This window comes from Arachis duranensis, chromosome 7, assembly GCF_000817695.3.
Source record: "Arachis duranensis cultivar V14167 chromosome 7, aradu.V14167.gnm2.J7QH, whole genome shotgun sequence".
In the NCBI taxonomy this organism is placed as follows: domain Eukaryota; kingdom Viridiplantae; phylum Streptophyta; class Magnoliopsida; order Fabales; family Fabaceae; genus Arachis; species Arachis duranensis.
This window is the reverse complement of record NC_029778.3, coordinates 14,383,227-14,406,409: the sequence shown is the minus strand read 5'-3', so window position 1 is coordinate 14,406,409 and position 23,183 is coordinate 14,383,227. Positions and strand designations below refer to the sequence as shown.

The following is a 23,183-nucleotide window of genomic DNA, read 5'->3' as shown; positions in this document are numbered from 1 at the left end:
GATGACTAAAAATAATGACAAAAATAATTTCGGCTAATTCTCTAATATTCTTCGTGGAGAATAAACCCACTCTACCGGCATTCAATGGTCAATACATATTTTTGTTTCGTGCAAAGCTTATACATGATGATTTATGAGATTCAAAGTAGAGTTTCCAACATATTTCTAGAAAATTTCTTGTGTTTTTAGTTCTAGAAAATTCTTTTAAATGAGAAGAAAAAGAAGAAAAGATGTTAATGATCAATATCATGGACAACGGAGGGTGCTTATCATTGTCTTCTGAAGCTGTTGGAACTTGGAAGTGATACATTCTCATACATGCATAACTGAAACTTTCAAGACTAACCTTGGATTTACAATCTCAAGTATCTGTTTAGCTATATTGATTTGAAGATCAACTATATAACTCCAAGATGCTTTGCCAAAAAAAAAAGAGTCTGGTAATTCATATAGCTCTAAACCAACTCCATTTCTATGAGTATAGTATAAACAGGAAATTCTTTGGTAGTACTAGATTAGTATGAAGTTTCGTATATACATAAAACAAATAACAATATACTTTAAAACCACCCTTCAAAATGAGCAATGTACTTTGGAAAAAAAAATGTTTATATCCATGCAACTAGTGGTAACTTAGTGCGTGTTTAGTTCTTCCCCCTTTTTTTCTTTCAAAAACTTCACTAAAGAAATTACTTTTTCACAGAGAATACTCATCTCATTTTACTCAATATTTTTTTAAGGTTTTGGAGGGGAAAAAGAACCGATGAGTATCATCTGAAAACATTTTTTTACAAGGTTTTTATTAAAATTTAACATTGAATGAATGCACTTTAACATTTGTATAGCATACCATCACAACCACCACCTTGTTTTATATATAAAAGAACTCGATCCTTAAAATAATACATTAAGACGGATCCATAATAGAAGAAAAACAGGATGCACCACAATGCCCCAAAACTCACTACTAATCTTGCTATACATGTAATTCAAAACATTATTCACCTTCCGGCGCCATGGGGTACTGTCAATGCTCCCTAAAAAACCAGAGAAAACAATAGATGGTTAGGTTTTAGTTTTTCCTTATAAAAAAATGAGATAATATTTATAAAAACAAGTTACAAGTGAAAGAGCATTCTCACCAATAAGAACCTTTATTAGGATGAGAACATATTTTAAGGTTGCTATGAAACTGAGAAAAGCAGCTTCCACAGCAAAGTCTGAAAGCATTAAAAAGAAAAATAAGAGGGAACACTCATTCTGAAAGCTCCTGCTTTCTTTTCTCCGTACTATATATTTTGACAGAAGTTCATTGTGTAGATGACGATTAAGAAAAGTTCTCGAGTAACTTCTAAGATATGATAAGCGAACTTACAAAATTTCATGGGACTTCTAGATGATTCTACATCCAACTTTGAACAGAGAAGACCATATACTGCATATTTAGTGTAAGTTAGCAGCCTGGTGACCCGAGATACACCCATCTTTCTAATGATAGATCTTATCATTCCGCTAGAAGAAAAAAAAGAAATATATTAATTATTCAGCACTACAAATTCTGCACCCAAAGAAGCTAGGATGAATTTGTTTCTTACTCTATGCGCATTATCGCAATAAAATCTGGAGGCAGGGTCTCCATGAATGAAGATAAGTCATCAAATAAGAGAGACTTCAACTCATTTCTCATGGTCTCTTTTTCTGCAGTTGATATTCCAAAAGCATGTTTGCTGCAACTCAAGCAAAAGTTCCATCATATGTTTTGTAATTTGTATTGCAAGATAACAGTAATATTTGAGGCACAACTACAAAAAAAAGTAATAATCACCTTTTACATATTTAATTTATAAAAAAAATTACCAAAATATAAAAAAATCAGCTTTCCAGCTTACATTTTTCCTTAAAAGCTGAAAATAGTAGCTTATCGTATAAACCTATCTTTGATAATATAATATACCTTATCCTCTTTTATTTTTATTTTTTTTACCATTTTCAGTTGAATGAAAAATTTTAGTTCAAAATCTGAAACAATTATGACCCAAAATAAACTCTCTTCAACAAGTACACTAAAATTATTTATGTGCATCATCAAATAGAATGTTAAGAAAGATCACCTTTCAACAGGCGTTCCAGTGAAAATGATGGGCAGATATCTAGAATACTTCCCAGCACCAAATCGTTCACCAAGCCTCAATGTTTTATTCAAGTCTTTAAGAATCAAAGCTTCCCATAACTGACAAAAGTCTTTTCTAAATTCCTCATCCAATTCCCTGTAGACTGCATGATCTAAAAGAACTGCACGAAGTTTCCAAAGGGGGAAATGATCAAAATTCAAGTTCAATTCTTACAATCTTCCATATTTCAATCAGACCATACACAGGTACATACCCAAAGAGAAGCCATTGGAACCTTCAGGAGAAACTAATATATTACCAGGGTGTGGATCACCATGTATATAACCATGCACAAATATCATTTCAGCAAATAGTTCAATCAATGATTTTGCTACCTTCAGTATCAGGTTTAGAATGCATCAGTTAAAGAAAGTACATAACAATAGCAGTATAGCACTACAAAAGTAGGACAAAATGAAATTCTCATAGTCAATGTTTATCAGATTGAGTATCACAATAATGAACCATCTGCAAAAATTGTAACCACAATGAAGCTTATTACATCCACTGTAAAGAACAGGAAAATACAATTTACATGAGTTCACCATAGTTGTGAATTGTGATAAGTCAACCTTTTCTGGTTCTACTCCAAGCTGGTTCAGAAAGTCTAAATCATCAATCTGAATTGTAATAAGACCCCTATTAATAGAATGCAATAGATAGAAATACAAAGCTTACAACAGCTAGAATAGAATTACTACAAACTGGAAAACAGTACAAATTGACCAGAACTGATTTTGCTTGGCTCATTTTTTAAATACTAGAATATTTCATTAAGAAATGAATAAGGTGGTGTTAACTGAGCCGAATCCCATAAAAAATCAATCATGATTCATGCAGTTATACATGAGCAAAGCAAAAATGTCCCTGGCAATTTGGTGTAACAACAAAGATATTATTCAGAACATACCTTTCGCCCTGTATAAAACTGCATTGTTAGGACTTGCCTGCTAGTCAAATCCTGCATGCATTAATATCATACTATGTTGGTAAAAGTATTATAGTAAGCACTAAATTCTATTGAAAGGAAAATAATGAAGACTATCATACCCAGAATACATGAGGAACCCTGATCAATTTGTTGTTTCTCAAGTTTTTGGCTGCTCTCTCAGAATTCCTTGCCTCATGAATAAAATCTGTGTGAAATTAATCCAGCCTTGTATTGTTCATTCAGTAACTAAGGAGGATAACTTACCAGCTGCTAGAAGTAAATGTAAAACATACAAACAAAGAACTAAATATGTTGAGTTCAATGGAATAATTTCTTGACTGTGCCCTGATAAAAACCAATGGCTGCAACATGAACATGAAAAGCAGATAAATAAAAATGCCTACTTAATGCTATAAATTGAAAAGAATCAGAAGAAAGAAAGAAAAAGAACAGTACTCCAAAAATTAAAGAAAAAAAATTGCAATGAATTTAATTACTAGTCCCTATAGCTTCACACAATTTGGATTTGTGCCTATTCTTGATTATTTTGAGTTTGGGAAGAATTAAGAAAGAATAAAAACTACTCCAAAAACCATAAAATTGCATTGAAATAAACTACTATTCTCTATGGTTTTACCCGATTTAGAGGTGTCTATCCTTAATAATTTGAAACTTTAAAAAGCAGTTCCAAACAAAAGTATGGACTAAAATATAAATAGAACCTATAACAAATAAAGAAGAAAAAAACCCTAAATCAATAAGTAGATCCCGTTGATATAATGACAAAGACGAAAGACCAAAATTAAAGAAAAAGAAAAGTAAAGCAACCCATATCCAGATGAGGTAAACTATAGCATATGAAAATCTAAATCTAAATTTTGTAAGAAAAAAGGCATAACTATTCAAAATAACACAAAAATTAAAGCAATGAGCAAAATCCCACAGTAGTTTTTTAATCAAAACAAGATCAAACTACTCATATCACATGTTTTAGTTTTACTGTCTACAGGTAGTGCCCTAAAAACAAACATGACCTATATACTTAGCTTTGTTAATCTATCATATAATTATAACAAGCATATAATTCACATCCGTCTATAGAAAATAACTCTATTTCTAATACAAAATGTCAGTGTCACACATAAAGGTAAAATGCGACAAGAACGCTGATATAATACTAATACGCAGGTATGTTTTCTACAAATTATTACTGACCAAGTTCTGCAGCCATGGAGTCCGCAAATGCCAATGGTAGCCACTCAAACCTGTACTGTGGGTATAACTACATCCAAGAAATGCAATCATAAAGTAAAATAACAACAGAAGTCCCTGAGTTGATGATACTACTTGTTTGAAAATCTAAAAGAGAGAACAGAGACTGCACAAAGTTCAACTTCATCCAGCAATTAGATAATGAAATTATGAAATTCGAGGAAATTATAAATTACTTGGTAAGTTTTATCTTTTCTTATTTTACTTTTTACAAAAAATCTAAGAACATATATTAAAATAAAAGGAATGGAAACCTCCCTAAATCTATGTAGGATATTAAAAAAGAAGAGATAGTACATCAGCTCAGAAGAGAAACCCAGTACCTTTGCTAAAGGGCAAAGATTATGGAATTTTTCTGCAGCCAAATATATCCCCCTCCAGCATTACCTAGGATCTTTCTGACAAAACTGAAATGTCCTAACACTTAATAAAGTCCTGAATATGTGAATTTATGCAATATTAAGCACTCATACTATTTGGCATGGAAGAAAATAATTGCCACTAAATCGAGAAAACAAGCAAACTCTTGTTATTTAGTAATTTAAACAAGGAATGTATTGCTGCCGAATGCATAGGCGAACTCATATATAATCAATCTTTTCAGCAAGTTTTCAGTCAAAATTCATACTCCCTCTGTCCAACAATATAAGTCGTTGATTAGTTTAAAGATGTTTTGATATCTTCTCTCCACTAATACCCGTATTCATTGATACTAATACACCCAATGAACAATAAGCACTTAATTTGAACAGAGAAAAGGCCAAGTTAATTTTGACTTAACACTTTAAAAATTGTTGACATTAGTGATTTCTTAAAATGTGTTTTATGACAAAAGTGACATATTTGTGGATGTCGGGAGTATTTGGTAGGTATTAAACAAAAACCTGTAACCCATTTTCTGTTAGACTTAGAACAACTTCTCAAGAAAAAAAAAAGGCTCGAGTTTTTCCAAACATTATTTTGTGTGTTCATTGATCTTACATTCTATTTCCAATTTTATGATTATTAGTAATTACTACAACATGTTTAATGCTGTTTAATACTTCTTCTGAGGTAACAGACTTATCAACAAATGATGTAAACCACCACCTTATGTATTAGCTCAAACTTTTCCAGGGAATACCAGCAATAAATATTAGAAGACATTATTTCCTATAATGTGATAAGTACTCTAGCAGGTAAGAAGATATTATTTGACTAAATCACTTCTTAGCTATGGTGTCACGAAACCAAAGAAAAAACATTCAAGCTAGTCCTTAATTCATCACATAAAATATTAATGCCCTTAAATATAGTGTTCTTGATTGATCAATAATTGAATCATTGGATCACCATGTTAAGATAATTCAGCTCTCTTATCATAATATTAATCATTTTCCTTTCGCTTTGAAACTGTTTTTTTCTACTTCTTGTTTTCCTTTCAACAATTGACGTTGCATAATAATTATCATTCCAGCAAATAGAAAAATCTAAGTAAAAATTAAGTGCAGCATAATTGCATAAATGCTTTAATATCTTTCAGTAAATAAGAGCTTCCAAAAGTCAGAGCATACCCATGCAATAGTTTTAGATAGGAAATACATTGTTCTTGTGTCAAAAGTCATCTGCTGCTGTACCCAAGGATATTGCACCTATTTAACAGTGAAGAACATGAATTTTCAACACAAGAAGGGCTTCTCTGAGTGTCACTTCAATCTAGGGCGACCATAAATAAAGAAAACATTACATATTCACATAGAAGAAAATGACAGAACTTTTTATTACTTAATGTGAAAGTATAAATCTTTTAGCATTTTCCATTCCATGTAATATTATAATCCCATATGATGAGTGATTTAGTGAAAAAACAATATCTTCTAAATAGCCTTCTTTTAATAAAAAAGAATTCGTTCTTACAGGGAGAAAAGAGAGGAAGAAATGGTTACTATAACAGACTACCATCATTAGTCAGGTACAATCAATGAAAATTTGGTACCTAAATCCCCAAATAACCTCCAGCCTCTTAATTTATAGGTGTCCTTATTGTCACTGACGGAGCTTTTTGTGGACAATGGGGGGCCATGGCCCCCCAAACATTTTGTAAAATATTTAGTAGTAGTACTACAGATAACATAACAAGCTCATTTGGCTAAAGTATTATGTAACAATTTAAGCGTACATGTGTTCAGCTCTTCACCCATTCACTCAATACTTATTTTAATTCAACGTGACAGACTATTGGGCTAACTGGAAAGGCTCATCATCATCATAATTCATTTATTGTCATGGTAATGACAAAATATTGAAAAATTGTGATATTTATAAATTTTGTTTTTATATAATGTTATGTATTTTTTATGTTAAAATTTTTTTCCCCCTCAAAATTTCTCAAGCTCAGCCATTGCTTATTGCTAGGTTTGGACTCAAATAGTATCTCAAAGCCAGGTTATAACTTATAACACGCTATTCAAGTGAAGATGAATAATCAATACACAGTGTAAACAAATTAAACCTAGCCAAGGAGATATTGAAATGATAATGTTATTTTCAACCTACAGGCATATTTTTCAGATGAGAAACAAGATGCTCAGTTCAGATAGTTTACTTCTTACAGAAAAGGTAATTTAGTAATTAAGTTGACAAAAGATACCATGTGAGTAGTTGTAAGTAAATTAGTAAAGAATATGTCCAAATTATCTTAGGTTTTATTAAGAAACCACCTTGATTGCTACTTCCTGATCACTTTTCAGCACCGCATGGTGAACTTGTGCAATAGATGCGGCAGCTATAGGTTCTTCATCCAATGACTCAAACCTGAAAAATTCACATAAATATTGAGAATTTTTTCCTAATGAAAAAATAAAACAATAAACAAAAAAAAGTCTTTTAAATTAATGGAAAAAGAATAAAGCAAGCACGGGGATTTGATTATACTATCTTGATGACAGGGCCAATTCAAGCAATGAATCTTACTTGTGCACTGTCAATGCTTTAGCAAAGGGCTCTAGTACATCGCAAGACATTAAACACCTTAATCTTGGTTAGGTGTGCATAGTTTGTAAAACCAAATTCAGTTGGAAAGGGCAACTTACATCTCAGTGAAATCTGGTCCCAAATTATCCTTCAACACTCCCTTGATAACTTTAAAAGGAAGAGGAGCAACCTAAGCCATTTAGATACCATACAAACTTAGCAAGACGACCAACCAAAAGATAAAAATTCAAAATCAAACAGAATGTCTTGAGCCAAACCTGGTCCTGCAGTGCGGACAAAGTTGACGAGTACTCTTTCGGAATCACTCTCTGAGCAGCAACAAACTGCCCAGCCTTCACATAAAACCCTTTGTTCACTTCGCATAACTTCAACAACCTCTTGGCAGACCGTAGATGAACCTATGCCACCAAAAAAAAAAAATCAGCATCTCAAATTCTGAATCTGAAAACTTTTGTTTATTTTCTGTCCATTTTTAGTACATATGTTTACAGCTTTTAAGATAGGTTGAAGGAACAAGTGAAATGCTTTTGTTTTCATCATTTCCAATACCAATCCTCAAAACAATAAACAGCGAGCTGAAAATATAACAAAAACAATTCGAATAGCTCCTAACATAATTCTAAGAAACAGTTTGTGCGCATAACATTACATGAAGCCACGAGTTGAAAATCACCGAAATAATAGTCAAAAGCATTCAATTACAAAGCTTAACTAATTCATTCTCAAATATCAAAGATGACGGGAGAACCTCGGAAATCAAGTGACGGTACTGATCGGAGTCCTTTCGGAGGCCGCGCAACGAGAATTCGTAATCAGCAACAGTAGAAGCTACCTGGGGAAAAAAATCGGAATAAAAATATGAAGAGCCGCGTGAAGAAAACCGAAAACTTCAAGCCAAAGAAAAAGAAAGGAAAATTGAAGGGATCGGACCGCAGAGACGGCACGTGCAGTACGGACGAGGCCGTGCACTTCTGCTCCAAGTTTTCCTGTAGAGAGAGAGGAGAGCTCGTGAGTGTTCGAAGCTTGGGCGGCGGCGGCGGTGGCGGCAACGGCTGCTGTTAGTAGGAGAAGGCCGGTTCGGCGTTTGGCGGGAAAATTGAAGGGTTTAGGCGTCATTTCATTTAGAGGGTTTAACGAAGACAGCAACGCAGACTCAAATTCTAATGCACACTGGATGTAGCCTCAGTCTGTGCTTCCCTATATCTTACGGGATTGCTACAAATTTTAAATAAAGTACCAAATGAGTTGTTAGACAAACCCAAAATGATGAATAAGAATTGAATGTATTTGATTACACTGATTGTACATAGGGATGGCAAAACGCCTCGATGCAAGAATCTCGACTAGAGATCTGATTATGGAGAATTATTTTGTGAGAATGAAAACGAAACAAAATTCTCTCGAAACAGGTGTGAGAATATGAGCGGAGATTTTCGTTTTATTTTGAGGGAGAGAAACTCAATTTTTAATCCTTATTTGCATAATTCTTCCTCAATTCATAGATCCTTAACATTGTCAATACTCCATCCAACATCTCTGCAACCACTCTCTCGCCATTCTCCTGTCTTACCACATTGTCACTATCACCGTTCCATCATCCTCACCTCGTCGTTCTCTATATTCGTGACACTCCTTTCCACAATTCTATAGTCGTGTCCATTCTCCTCTCTGTTGCTGCATCCCCCGCTTCATCCACTGTTTTGTGCTCTGACTCGCCGTGGCATCCCCCGTTGTATCATTTTAAAAGAAGTTATCATCTTGTTGTTTAGACTTTTTGTATAAAATTTTGCTGTTTTTATATAGGATGGATACTTTCAACTCTATTCCTATAAAAATTAATAATTAATCAGAATTATCAGAGAGATAGAGAATGGAGTTCCCGCGAAAAATGTGGCCTTGTGAAAAATAAAGATGGAGACGAGGAATAAATCTGGGGGAAGAGATTCTCCCATGAGATGCCAACAACTTAGGGTAGGCAAGTGTGAAATCACAAATGAAAATCCAAAAGGATTGTTCTTCCTACCCGCAGATATTCAACTCGGTCTAATCCTGTCCAGGTACGAATAGGGTAGGATACGGGTTTAGGTTGTACCTTATCCTACCCACACCCCATATATAACACATATTTTTATAAAAATTAGGTATATGTGAAGGAGGTAAGAGTTGAACCCACAACCTTTTTCATATAATAACTTACAATAAATGAGCAACCACAAAACTAATTAGTTAATTTAATAATTTAGAGTGTTTTTTTTTTTTAAAGAAAGAGCTCAACACACAAAGTGGAGCAAGAGTAGTGACAAAAGTACACAAGAAAATAAAAGCGTAAATATCCCTCTGTCATCTCCGACATTGTCATCAACAACAAAAGGGATCAGCACCTAACCACTCAGAGAAGCTTTGGAATGATAAAGTTATAATCTCCTGGACTCCTTTTTCTTTTTTCTCAAAAATCCTTCGGTTTCGTTCCAACCAAATGTTCCACAAGATCGCACAAAAGCACACCATCCATCTCTTGCGTTCCTCCTTTCTATTTGATACCTCAGTCCAACTCTGAAAGTGCTCCTTGATTGTACCCGGACATGTCCATTGCAACCCGACATAAGATAACCAAGCACACCACACCTGCCATGTAAAACTACAACCAAGAAACAAGTGGTAGTCATTTTCATCACCTCTATTACATAATACACATAGAGTATCTTGTTGGCTAATAACCCCTAGTCGACACAGTCTCGCCTTTGTATTGACCCTGCCGATCAATCCAAACCAAACAAATAACTCCACTCTAGGAGGGACAAGCCCTTTCCAAATCGACTTAGTAAAGCTGTAACTTGATATATCCTCTGGAGCCATTTCCACCTGCACCACCTGCACAAATGAGTTAGTAGAAAAAATGCCTTGTTTATCATGTTTCCACACCACTCTATCCTCTCTCCCAAATGCAAGTTTGACCACTCTCAAAGTATTGTGAAGTTGGTTCAGTAGCTCCAACTCCCATTGAAAAAGTTCTCTCCTCCAATAATTTAGAGTGTTAGTTTTTCATTTTTTATTTTGTTAATATGTATGAAATTCAAAATGATTGAATTTTATATTTACTTTGAAAAAATGTGATATTTCTGCGGGTAGGGTAGGGTAGGATAGGGTTTAGAACTTTAGGGTGCGGGTAGGATTAGGGTTGAGAGATTCTCAACCCGCGAGTAGGGTAGGATAAAATTTTAATGAAATTTTCAATCTGCGGGTAGAATTAAGGTAGAATCCATACCTTACCCTATTCATTGCCAGCCCTATAATTAACCGTAAAGACTTTATGAATAATCACATGATTAAAATATAAAGTGGTTATGAGAAAAATGAGGGCTTTTTTAAATAAATAAAAAAAATTGACATTTATTTTTTAATATTATATAAATTTTTTACCGCTTTAAATATTTACTGACAATTTCACAAGTATCCGTAGGCAAAGATTATGAAATAGACTAAAAATGTTATTGCGCACAGGTTCCTACACAATAATAGTGGACGTTCACAATTGCGTAGCTGATGCTAACAAAATCGTGAAAGAAGGCTATAATGCATGTGCTGTGTGTGAAATTATATGTAAACTTGTCAAAAACAGTTGCTATATATATGTATATCATATCCTCACAAACACAAAAGCTATAACTATCATCTTTTATCTATTCTTTCTTCTTTCTCACAAACACAAAATTACCAAATGGCTAGTGAACATATAGTTATTGTTGTTATTTATCCGAATGTAACAATATCACGTAAAGATTATGGTGCATATTTTATATACAATGATTCTGTTGTTATGCATATTTGGCAGTTGCATTCATTGACAGAACTTAAAAGTTTTATTTTGATCAATATGAGAATGCTTGAATTAATTGCATTCGAAAAATTGGGTATTGGTACATTTCATTGGACGCCATGTGGAATATTTAATATAAGGTATCCTGGCTAAAAAATGATGATCATGTGCAAGCTATCCTCGATTGCTATGGAAAGATTGTGACTGAATAAGTAATGGAGTTTTGCATTGAGTTAGTGTACGTTGGCAGTAGTTCTTATTTCTTCCTCATGTACAATCCCAAAAGGTTGTACAGCAGGACCTAGTCAGGTGGGGAGAACCAAATCCCCCACAAGAATTCGGTCTTCTCCGAATGGCCGAATCCGGTGCTAATTTGGTTTCTAAAGAGTTCGAGTCAGCAAGGAGTGGGTCCAGACTGGTTCGGATAGTGATAGAGATGACGATATAGAGTTTGTCCCAATAACTCAATTATCGTCTTTTACTTCCTCACGGCATATATTGCCATCACCGCTACCACTTCCAAGCATAGCAATACATGTATACAAAACTTCTACCCCAAACACACGCAATGGAGTCGTAGATAGTCAAGTCAAATCCAATTCACAAAATAATTTGATCTATGAACAACGTCGTTGTGGTAAAGGTTGTAATGCCAGAGGAATCATTACCACAGGGCATAAAAGGGTAGGTCATAAGCGTCTATACCGTAAAATCAATTTTCACCGGAATGAAAAAGACATATATACTAGAATCGTAACCATATAATACGATCCTAATCGAAATGCATACATCTGTCTCATACACTATGAAAATGGTGAGAAAATATATATTTTACACTCTATAGGGGCTATAATTGGAGATACCATCATTTCTGGTATAGAAGTTCCTATTAAAATGAAAAATGTCCTATCGTGTCCAAGTTCCAAACCATTATTCGATATTAGACCTAAATGCTATGGCGCTGACGACTATAGCACAAAAGGGAGTGTGGAGCTAAGGATTAGTCATAGATTCTACAGCAGAGATTCCATTCATCTTTCCATCAAGAACTAAAGCTCGTTAGAGTGTAGAGTATTAGGTGGTTAAATCTAATTATTTGAAGTATCATTGTCGATGCAAATATTATGATCTAGGTTGTTGGTAAATATTTCAGGTTGCATATCAACATAATCTTAGTTATTGGGAGGTTCGTGAATATGAGGTTATGTACATGTGCTTGACACCAACCATGTTCTAAGATCATTCAAATCTCGATAGCAACTTGATCTGTAGAGTTATCTTTTCCATGATAGAAGATAAATTTTTAAAATTCTTGCATTTGTTTTTAGAAAAAATGGTTTCATATTTATTATGATATTATTGTAAAATTCCTAAAAATGGTGGACATATTGATCAATTTAGGTAATCCATCTGATCCAATTAGAGTACCACAAGGAGCAATGGTACAAATTTTAAACCGTCGTATAAGAAGGTTTGGATAGTGAAGCAAAAAGCAATTGCTTAAATTTATGGGAATTGGGAAGAGTCGTTCAATCAGCTTTTAAGGTTACTAAATGCTACTGAGTAGTGTTTTTCTGGTATGATTCATGATATCAAGCTAATACCACATTATGCAGGTATGCTTCAAGACTTTGGTCCCATGTAATTTGATAAGATATTTTGGACATTTTCTCCCTGCAATTGAAGTCTTCAAGAATTGCAAACTTCGAATATTTGTTGATGGCACATATTTGTATGGGCGATATGGAAAGATTTTGTAATGGCCATTTCACAAGGCAGCAACTCAAACATCTTACTTTTGTATTAGTTAAATCTGAGTCAATAGTTTTGGTCGTTCTTTATAAAGAATCCGCAGCCGCATGTGACTCCTCAGCAATGTATTCTTGTCATATCTAATAGAGTTGGAGCCATACTTGCCACAAATGAAAGAGGAGGGTAGTGGATGTCATCCTCCAATAGCGTACCATGTTTATTGTATCCGTCATATGGTTACTAATTTCATGAGTTTGTTCAAGTGTAAAGAACGAAAACAAGCCTTGAATAATGTAGCATATTCTCCAATGAGGAGCAATATTTGGCGTACATGAGAGTGCTAAGAAATTTCAAATCGGAATTTGTGAGTTGCGACGTTTGCAAATACATTTTGTAAAAAGGTCTGGCTGTAATACTGTGATTCTGGCCAAAGGGTTGTCTACATGACTACTAACTTATCTGAGTGCATCAATGTTGTGCTAAGGAGAAGCGTAACCTTCCCATCACAGTCATTATTCGATCCACTTATATGCGTCTGCAGAAGTTGTTTGTTAGAAAAGGTCGAAAAACATTTGCTCAACTTAGTTGGAGTAACATGTTTTTAGAGTACCTAACAAAAAATGTTCACAAAAAATGGATTCTATCCCCAAGATGGTTGTGCACGAGCGCAATCGTTTTGCTTCCATTTTTGTGGTCGAGGAAATGGAGTCGGTTGATGGAATTCACCCACACACATGTAGGATTTATTTGGACACTCATGATTGCGGCTACAGCTTATTTCAAGCTTTTCATTATCCATGCCATCAGTTCTAGCGGTTTGTGCTTTTGCAAGACTCGATTGGATTAGGTTTGATCATCCAAGTTTCCACTCATCCTTGAGGGAACGACTTTGTGGTGAGTGACATAGACAAGGGGTATATCCTAATCCGTATATTCTCTTAAAAAATAATTTATTTTTGTTTTAAATTCAATCTTATAATTTGTAATAACTTTTGTATATTCATAGATTTGAATTGAATTCTTTAATTAAAAATGATTATCCAATAAATTTAAATTTATTCTTGGTGAATTATATGGTAAAAATGTAAGTTTACAGATTTTTTTTATCTTTATTCTTTTCCATTTTTTTTATCTTTCGAAGTTTAAAAATATAATGTATATACTAAAAATTAATTACTAAATTAATTACTATTATATTATAATATGGTTGTTTAAAGTTTTAACAAATGTTTTCTTTACTTTAATTATTTTAAATTAATTTACTCGATCATTTTAAGTAAAAAAATGAATTTCAAGTGGAATAAAAAGAGTTGTCGACATTAAATTTATAGATATGTGACAGATATTTGTTTTATTTTTTCCCCTCTTTTTAGTTACTTAAGCAAACATTTTGAAAATAATAGAAAGCGTGCTGCTAGTTATAAGATCATAGAACGTGCTTATTGGTAGAGAACAACTAGGCTCAAGATTCGGTGGTCTAGGAAACTTTGGACCACTTAGTGGTCCAAGTAGAAAACATGTTTTTTAAGATTTTTTAACAACTGCTACATAGTCCTTTAACTAATTTTAATTATAAATTGACCCTATATATTTTATATAATTATAAAAACAATTTTTTATTTTAAAAATAATTAATTTATCATGAATCTATCATGTTCATTAACAATTAAATACAAAAACAACAACAATTGTATCCTCCATGGATCCCAATTTTCTTAAAATATTACATTCGATCCGAGACGTTCCTGAGGAGTCATGAAATTGTGTTTTGCTGAAATCCAATCGATTGGACTATCAAACCAATCGATTGAAATTTAACCCAATCGATTGGATTTCAGTTTATCACTAAACAATCGATTGTATATTGCTGGTAAGCATGGTTTTGCATAAATCAATCGATTGGTCTTAGTAACCAATCGATTGAACAATGAATTAAATGTGAAGTTCATGTACTTCAATCGATTGTTTATGATCTTCAATCGATTGAATTTTTTCAAACAATCGATTGGTCTCAGTATTCAATCGATTGGTTACGGCTAAAAATAGATTGAACTTTGCACGTAACTTCTAATTCAATCGATTGGTTTGAAACGTCAATCGATTGGGAAGTGTTCTAAATGTGTTTTCTTCAGCTTTCAATCGATTGGTATTGTAATCCAATGGTTTGAAATTTCAAAATCGCTATATATTAAACCCAAACCATGCATATTGAATTAGAAGTAACGTTTTAAAAGATAATTATTATTAATGTGATGTGTCTAATCTCCTCTTTTGTTAATTTGTTTTTTCCTATTATTATTATTATTATTATTATTATTATTATTATTATTATTATTATTTTGAATTTTATTTGAGTATTTAGCTAATTAAAGATAATTATAGATAAGATATAATTAGATAAATTGTAAAAATTTAATTTCTTATATTGAAAATATGTTCTTAAGTTGAAATTGAAAAAGTATTTGTTTTTAATTAAAAGATAAGATATCTTAAACAGTTTTAAGATTATTCGGCTGTTTTAAGAATTTTTAAAAAGATAGAATTCAAATTTTGTTATTTTTTTTGGGTATATATATGTGTTCAATCCGACTAATTTTGTATACGTTGACGCTGCCTCATATCAGCAAATTGCTCCTCCATATATACTCTCATGCTTCGCAATTCTTCCATCAAATCTTGCATTGTTGGCGAAGGAGGGGTGGTGGTGGGGGTTGGCTCTGTTTGTTCTTGCACCTGGTCTTGTGGTTGCCCTTGAGCCTGAGGTTGTTGGGCATCCGGATCTCTTCCCATCTGTCTTAGAGTGCTCTCATTAATCTTGGCTACATTAGTCAAGACAACACTCTTCTCTTCAGTCAAGTCAATTTCAAGTCATTTGAAAATCTTGGTCCAATGGCAAGCATATCCTAAACCAACACTTGATTTTTCTTTCTTCATCTCAAGCATATGATGAACCATAAAATAAGGCCAGTTTATCTCCTTTCCAGTCACCATAGCCCAAAGCACTAAAATATCTTCGTTAAACAAGATTCCATGATTATGTTTTCTTGGAATCAATATGTATGAAAACAAATACATCAATATACGCTGCTCAATCCCCAACCCACTGCAACTTATATTACCTCTAGCATCCATGTGTGGATTCTCATATTGTAAACTCTGCAAACCAACTAATCTGTTGTATTCTCCCCATTCCTCATCTGCTGCAATACCTCCAGTAAATTTTGCCCCATGATAACCTAGACTCCATTGTTCAGCTAGTTCTTGCAAAGTAACTCTATAATGCTGTTTCCCTAAATCAAACTCAATCAGCGACATTACCTCACCCTCTTCATCAGGTTCAGGAACAACATAATTCAAAGTACTATAAACAGCCCTAACCAAGTGCGGATAATACTCATCCCTAGTTTGTACAAAATCAACTAAGTGCTGTGTTTGCAATGCATTCAACACCACATTAAAACGTCTATCCTGAAGGAACTCGGCTGTTATGTACCTGGGAGGAACAATTGGCCTTGACTCAAACTTCTCCACATAGTTTTTCAGTGCCCTTTGAGACGGCAGCCACCTTGCCATGTAATGTGATGAAGCAACCAGTCTGGCGGAAGCAGAGCTTTCTCCCTCAACCCTGGCTCTTTTGGTGTTCTTAGTTCTGGCCATTTTGGGGATATTGATTTGGTGGGTTTTGTAAGGAATTGGTTGAGGTTTAATAATATGTATGTAGGGCGGAGTGGATGTTGGAATTGATTGGAGAAGAAGAGAGAAGAAGATGAAGCTTTCTGGTTCGATGAGAGAAGAGAGCGGTGCAGAAATGGGGGTAATGGGGGTTGGAATCTTTTAAAACGTTACTTCTAATTCAATACGCATGGTTTGGGTTTAATATATAGCGATTTTGAAATTTCAATCGATTGGATTACAATACCAATCGATTGAAAGCTGAAAAAAACACATTTAGGACACTTCCCAATCGATTGACGTTTCAAACCAATCGATTGAATTAGAAGTTACGTGCAAAGTTCAATCGATTTTTAGCCGTAACCAATCGATTGAATACTGAGACCAATCAATTGTTTGGAAAAAATTCAATCGATTGAAGATCATAAACAATCGATTGAAGTACATGAACTTCACATTTAATTCATTGTTCAATCGATTGGTTACTAAGACCAATCGATTGATTTATGCAAAACCATGCTTACCAGCAATATACAATTGATTGTTTAGTGATAAACTGAAATCCAATCGATTGGGTTAAATTTCAATCGATTGGTTTGATAGTCCAATCGATTGGATTTCAGCAAAACACGATTTCATGACTCCTCAGGAACGTCTCGGATCGAATGTAATATTTTAAGAAAATTGGAATCCATGGAGGATACAATTGTTGTTGTTTTTGTATTTAATTGTTAATGAACATGATAGATTCATGATAAATTAATTATTTTTAAAATAAAAAATCGTTTTTATAATTATATAAAATATACAGGGTCAATTTATAATTAAAATTAGTTAAAGGACTATGTAGCAGTTGTTAAAAAATCTTAAAAAGCATGTTTTCTACTTGGACCACTAAGTGGTCCAAAGTTTCCTAGACCACCGAATCCTGAGCCGAACAACTACAACACGTTACAAAAAAGGGCACGCTGTTACTTTAATATAAGAATTGTGGTCGTGGTATGAATTGGATCAAAGTCTAATGTGTTTGATGAACTAAATAGAGCTTCTGACCATCTTTAATCATGTCCACATCAGTAATTTTACCAGCATCTTCTGATAAAATAAAAACACAAGAATCACTAGGAAACTCAAATTGATCCGCTGCCATTTTGATTAGCTCTTCAATAGTATGTGGGATCCATAATACAATGCCATGTTTTGTATGATCTTTTGGATCCCATGGGTGGAAAGGGAACACTGTACATTTCTGTGGATGCATTTTATCTGAAAATGACAAGTGAAATTTTAGCATTTATTTTGCAGATATAGATTATCTATGGTATAGACAAACTTCAAACTTGAGATAACCAAAAGTAAAAGTACACATCAAGTTGAAAGGAAGGCTTTTTTTTTAAAATTTACTAGATGTTCAAACAAACAAAAACTAAAAAAAGAAAAAGCTTTAATAAAGGTTGGCAATGAGCAAACCTTAAGTGATTCTTCTATCAAATACCAATGTTTGATTATATTTTATTCAAGAGGATTAATTCAGATATTTTTATATTATTTTTTTTTTGTAGTAGTAGACAGAAGTAAAATTTGTTTTCCATTTTAATACACATTTAATTTATATGTAATATAACATCTGAAAACAACATTCCATTTGATTAAAAAGATGGTAACTTTTTTCAGTTGAAATATATAAAGGCAATGCAGGATGAGATTACCTGTAAGTTCTTGTGCGGGACATAGCAATTCTGACAACTGAGCAGATTTTGCATCTTCTAGTAGTTTGATTAGGTTCTTATTTCCACTCATTCGAGCTTCATCAAGTGGGGTTTTTCCCCATCTGTTAATAAAATGAAAAGGAACAAGCAGCATTAGCACACTGCATATTGTCCTAAAGAATCATGTATATTTTTTATCCTTAAAATTTGTTAAAAAACTTTAGGACTAATCCAGCTATAATATATGACAATTATATCTGATTTACTTATATTAAAAGTTATTCTTGTGAAACTGTTGTTGATTTGGTCCAAAGTTTTTTAAAAATTCAGCCGCTAAAAGTGTATTTGATAAAAAAAAAAAAAACACTTTCCTGTCATAAATTACTCATGTTAATCACAACCAAAAGCAAAAATGGTAATGCAATTAATTTGTACCTGTCCTTGGTAAAAACACTGGCTCCAGCTTCTAATAGCAACTTTGCCATGAAGTATAAACCTTCAGCTGCAGCAACGTGCAAAGGGCTTCGGTAATCATAATCTTTCAAGTTGGGATCCATGCCATTAGACAGTAGCCTTTTAAGATAATCTGAATCTCCCCTTGCAACTGCTGTGCATAGAAAACTACCGCCATCTTCTATCTTCATGGCGGCTCCTTCTCTAACAAGTAAAGAAGCAACACGATCATGTCCACTCTTAACTGCTTCAAGTAAGGGTGTGTTCCCAAAATTATCTATAAAGTTAACACATTAGCTATGTTAGTGGCAGCTAAAAATTTAAGTATGTTATATAGCAGTGAAGATCTAGTAGGTTAAAGTTACCGCTAACATTGATGTCTACGCCTTCTTGAATAAGGAAAAGTGTGATGTCTTCGTAGCCTCTGGATGCAGCAAGATGCTGTTGGAAGAAAAAACGTGTGAGACAAGCATTGCCAAAACATACAAGACATTTGAAATGTTGCAAGCTCCTCACCAAAGGTGATCTTCCATCGTAATCTGTCTTGTTGGGATCAGCTCCAGCTCTAACTAAACCTTTTAGCTGATACAGATCCCCATTGAAAGCTGCACTGTTGACCTTCAAAGCAAGTTCAGCTTCTTGCTTTCCAATATGAAATGTGATGTCTGACTCTAATTGCTTACCACGAGAAGTCTCTTTTCCCTATAAAACATGAAAATATTTAGCTCTCTTTATGATGATAAACTACATCTTCCACAACATAAAGTAAGGATCAAAGGGAGCATGATATGTGAGAAATAAGAGGGATAACATAATTACCTCAAGAAGGTTGTTTAATATCTTCCTTCCATCATAAAAGTATATATCAAGGATATTTGTAAACGATTGTTTATCAAGCCTCAGGAGCCTACAGAGTTCGCAGACACGAACAGTATATGGTTGAGGAATGTTGCAAAGAATGGATATCTCTCCAAATGAACTGTTAGGTTCCAGAAGTGAAACAGTTTCTTCAGTCCCATCCTCAGCAGTGCCTACTAACTCCTGCATATTCACAGCTTTAGCAGTTAGCACTCAATAAAGATATGGTGTTCATGCAGATATTTGTGACTGAAAGCATCAATAGAACCTAAGGAAAAAAAGTTGAATTATTACACACGTGCTTGTGAAGATATAAAAGCATACCAGCACACCATGACAGACAAAATATAGTTGATCCACGACATTTCCTTGTTCCATGATAACCTCTCCTGGAAGAAAAAATTCCTCGTGGAGCCTGGTAACCTGAAAGATTAAAGCAACAAAAATTACACATGCTAGCAAATTTAGAAACATAACTATTTAACTATCAAGACAGTGAGAAATAGATTACTTACTATCTGATTGATGAATTCTGAAGAACAGCCCTTAAAAAGAGGAACCATTTGAATGCATGGCAAGTATAATGTTTGAGATATCTGCAAAAGATGATCAGATTAAAATCCAAAATGGTGGAAACTAACAAATATTCTCTGAAGACAGAATCAGTTCAAAGGCACCCTCTTTTATGTTATTACCTTAGAGCGAATAGAAATGGGAATTTCCTGAAGGACGGCAGCCTCGGTATAGCTACTCTCAAACTGTAAGCGCAGATGGCCTTTTATTTGTTCACGGATATCCCGTCCAAGTCTATTTCTATTCATATATTTCATAAGATCTGTCATCTTGTCCCTAAATTTCTCAGTTTTTGATCCCTTGACTATCAAAGCTGTCATGTTACCGATCAAATAAGCACCAAGAACCATATCAAATGAGACATATATCATTATGAATATCATCTCCCTCAAGTTTACTGCATGTATATCTCCATAGCCTGTGGAAGAAAAGAAAGTCACAAACAAAGTTATATGAAAACAACTCAACCGTAACTCTACAATAACTAACTTACCGACAGTAGCCATAGTAACGATAGCAAAATACAAGGATGTTGTATAGCGCTTCCAAAGATCAATTTCTCTGAAATGTTGATAACTATAACCACCAAGCTGTAAACTTCCAATCCATGTGTACTCTTCTTGAGATTCAGGAAGTGTAGTAGCCAAATAGTAGAAAATGCAGGCTGCAGTGTGGGTGCAGTAGAGTTCAACTACTAAAAGTTTCACAATCCGAGTAATGATGTAATTAACACGTATATCCTTCTCCAAATTATGGAAAAATTCGGTGACTTTCCGCACCCGATATAATCTGATCCACAAGAGGTACCTAACTTCTTCTCTGTGTCCACAAACCTGTTCACAAAAATAAAGCATTTCTTCAATATAATTGAGTGGCATTTTAGTAAACTGATATTTAAAAGGAAGAAGTAGTAGAACCTTGAATATGATATCCCAAGGCATACATCCAAGAAAATCAAAGATGAAGTCAGTTTTTAGGTACCTGCATAAACAGAAACAATTAAAAATACACAATAATAATAATAATAATAAGATAATTAAGCATAGCAAGAATAGAAATTTACCGCAAAGCAATAGGGGTACGCTTGTAGACCATGCGATAGGTCTGACTATCTCTATAAGCAAGAAAGAACTGCAAAATTATGTCCACAAGAAAAGCTAGCTGCCCTATGATATCCAATATAAACAGATTCTCAGGCAACCCACGAAAGAATCCAAACTCCATTGGAGTGAAAAACGATGAGTACACTGCCCATACCAATATGAACTTTGTCCATAATCGATACCACCTGCACTATAGTTAATGAAATTATTAACCATCTAATCATGAATTAATTAATGTTTTTAACCAACATGTGTTCTAAGAATAACTTAATATGTTAGCTTAACCCTTATTAACGTTGCTGCATTAATAATTTTAGTCACGTGTCATTCAGATTCTTCTTGGTAGTAATGAGCTAATGATTGAGGTTTTCAAATTATAATTTAGGGAACTATTATTATGCCACTCAAATCACATAATTTCTTCACCGGTTATTTGTATTTCGATTTCTAGCTTATTAGCATATAATATACTAGGCTGTTAGCTGAATGAATAATGATTAATGAATATGGATTACTAATTTATTATTATGTAATAATTTATCACGAAAACAGCATTACTTCTATATTTCATGCTTTTGAGCAAAATCCCAACCAATCAATCCACACAAGTAAACTAAAACCTAGTAAAAGAGTTTGCGCCAATTTTCAGATCCTTAAATAAACCAATTATTTATATATTTCCGCTCTTTTAAGATGGTATGATAAATAACATATTATACCTGTTTAATCAAATACATTCTATATTTAATTTCTTGGGGTGAGCATGTGCTACTGTAAAACCCATATAATATTATGTGCTTGTTTCATTTAATTTGTATAATATAATATATATGTATATACTTTTTTGGTCATGGGACTTATTTAATTTATATATGTCCTGTATGCAGTAATAATATATTAATATCTGTGATTCTGCGAGCTAGTAGTGATGGAACTTTCAACTTTGCAATTTGCATGACTAACACCACTGAAGGGATTGGGCCTTGCAACTTGGGCAAAAACCATTGCATTTTTTCGCAAACATATCTCTATCGATCAATATCGTGGCTTAGACATGTGATGTAGTGGCAGCGCTGTTTGTCTCTAGCAAAACCACACCAGATTCGAGTCCTAGTGTAGTTGCTAGGTTAATGTGTGTGACTGTGTTTGTATGAAGGAAAAAAATCTATCAATCAATATCATCACCAAGTTGGCCTTATATGATATCATCAATTCATCATTTTCTTAAAATTATATTATAGTTTAATGTATAACGATACACGCATTATACTTTGATGATGATGATGCAATCTTGCTCCGCACCACAATCCAGATCCCAGCCACTCTTACTGTTTTCTTTTTTATTTTATTTTATTTTATTTTATTTTTTTTGATAGAGCTAATGTTACACGGTTACTTGATAAAAGAAAATAGCACAGGTTGTCCAAGTGTAAAATGATTCAGCCCTTACGATCTTGAACGCCGAGACAAAATCTTCCAGGTCAAATTATTCCCATTTTTCTATTAACATAATTATGTAAACATATTATGATTACGATTAGAATTTGAGAGATAGATTAGCAACGAGGATCGTGAGGAGTCATAAGAGGTTGATAATTGACAACATCACATGGCAATGGTTGGGCCAGACAAGACAACTAGAACCCACAATTACATGCCACGTGTACAAAGTTAGAAAGAGAATGGGGGAGAGAGTGACGTGAAACTCCTTTCTTCACTTCCCTTCGCTTCATTCCAAACTTCCGGCCCTTGTTTCATGCACCACCAAACCAACCAATGGGCACAAATGACCTAAGGGTGTTATTGGTTTAGTTTTTTATGAAACTTTTCATTATTATTTTTTTATTTGTCTTTATATAATTTTAAAAAATATTAAAAAATATAATTTTGAGTAATATA

General features: G+C 33.6%; 2 protein-coding genes across 3 annotated transcripts; both read right to left on the bottom strand.

Annotated features, from left to right (window-relative positions):
- Positions 1–798: 798 nt before the first annotated feature.
- On the bottom strand, positions 799–8,757 carry LOC107457933 (uncharacterized). Of its 2 annotated transcripts, XM_021127505.2 has the most exons (17): positions 8,643–8,757; positions 8,278–8,562; positions 8,096–8,179; positions 7,605–7,745; positions 7,446–7,516; positions 7,074–7,167; positions 5,928–6,005; positions 4,318–4,384; positions 3,222–3,307; positions 3,082–3,132; positions 2,744–2,791; positions 2,386–2,506; positions 2,112–2,292; positions 1,596–1,727; positions 1,376–1,512; positions 1,143–1,220; positions 801–1,037 (listed from the first exon to the last, which is right to left on the bottom strand). In XM_021127505.2, exons 2-17 carry the CDS (start codon positions 8,461–8,463, stop codon positions 895–897), a joined length of 1,698 nt encoding a protein of 565 aa, XP_020983164.1. In that variant the 5' UTR covers positions 8,464–8,562; positions 8,643–8,757; the 3' UTR covers positions 801–894. The 2 variants fall into 2 exon arrangements, with proteins under 2 accessions (XP_015931611.1, XP_020983164.1); XM_016076125.3 differs by lacking the exon at positions 2,386–2,506 and having other exon boundaries at positions 799–1,037; positions 2,707–2,791; positions 8,278–8,712.
- An 8,648-nt stretch (positions 8,758–17,405) lies between these two features.
- Positions 17,406–21,469, bottom strand: LOC107457935 (potassium channel SKOR; the record flags this gene model as incomplete). The annotated part of the gene is given in 12 exon segments (XM_016076126.3): positions 17,406–17,854; positions 18,298–18,419; positions 18,733–19,027; positions 19,116–19,191; positions 19,267–19,452; positions 19,570–19,791; positions 19,933–20,031; positions 20,124–20,204; positions 20,304–20,599; positions 20,675–21,014; positions 21,099–21,162; positions 21,245–21,469. Coding segments are annotated over 12 exon segments (2,254 nt in total), but the record flags the coding sequence as incomplete, so codon positions are not given.
- Between the last annotated feature and the right edge of the window lie 1,714 nt (positions 21,470–23,183).

Coding starts and splice junctions, on each gene's coding strand:
- LOC107457933 (XM_021127505.2), bottom strand. CDS start 8,463: ATGACGCCTAAACCCTTCAATTTTCCCGCCAAACGCCGAACCGGCCTT. Junction 3,308..4,317: donor CTCCATGGCTGCAGAACTTG/GTCAGTAATAAT, acceptor AATTTCACACAG/ATTTTATTCATGAGGCAAGG. Junction 2,507..2,743: donor TTGGAGTAGAACCAGAAAAG/GTTGACTTATCA, acceptor CTGATACTGAAG/GTAGCAAAATCATTGATTGA.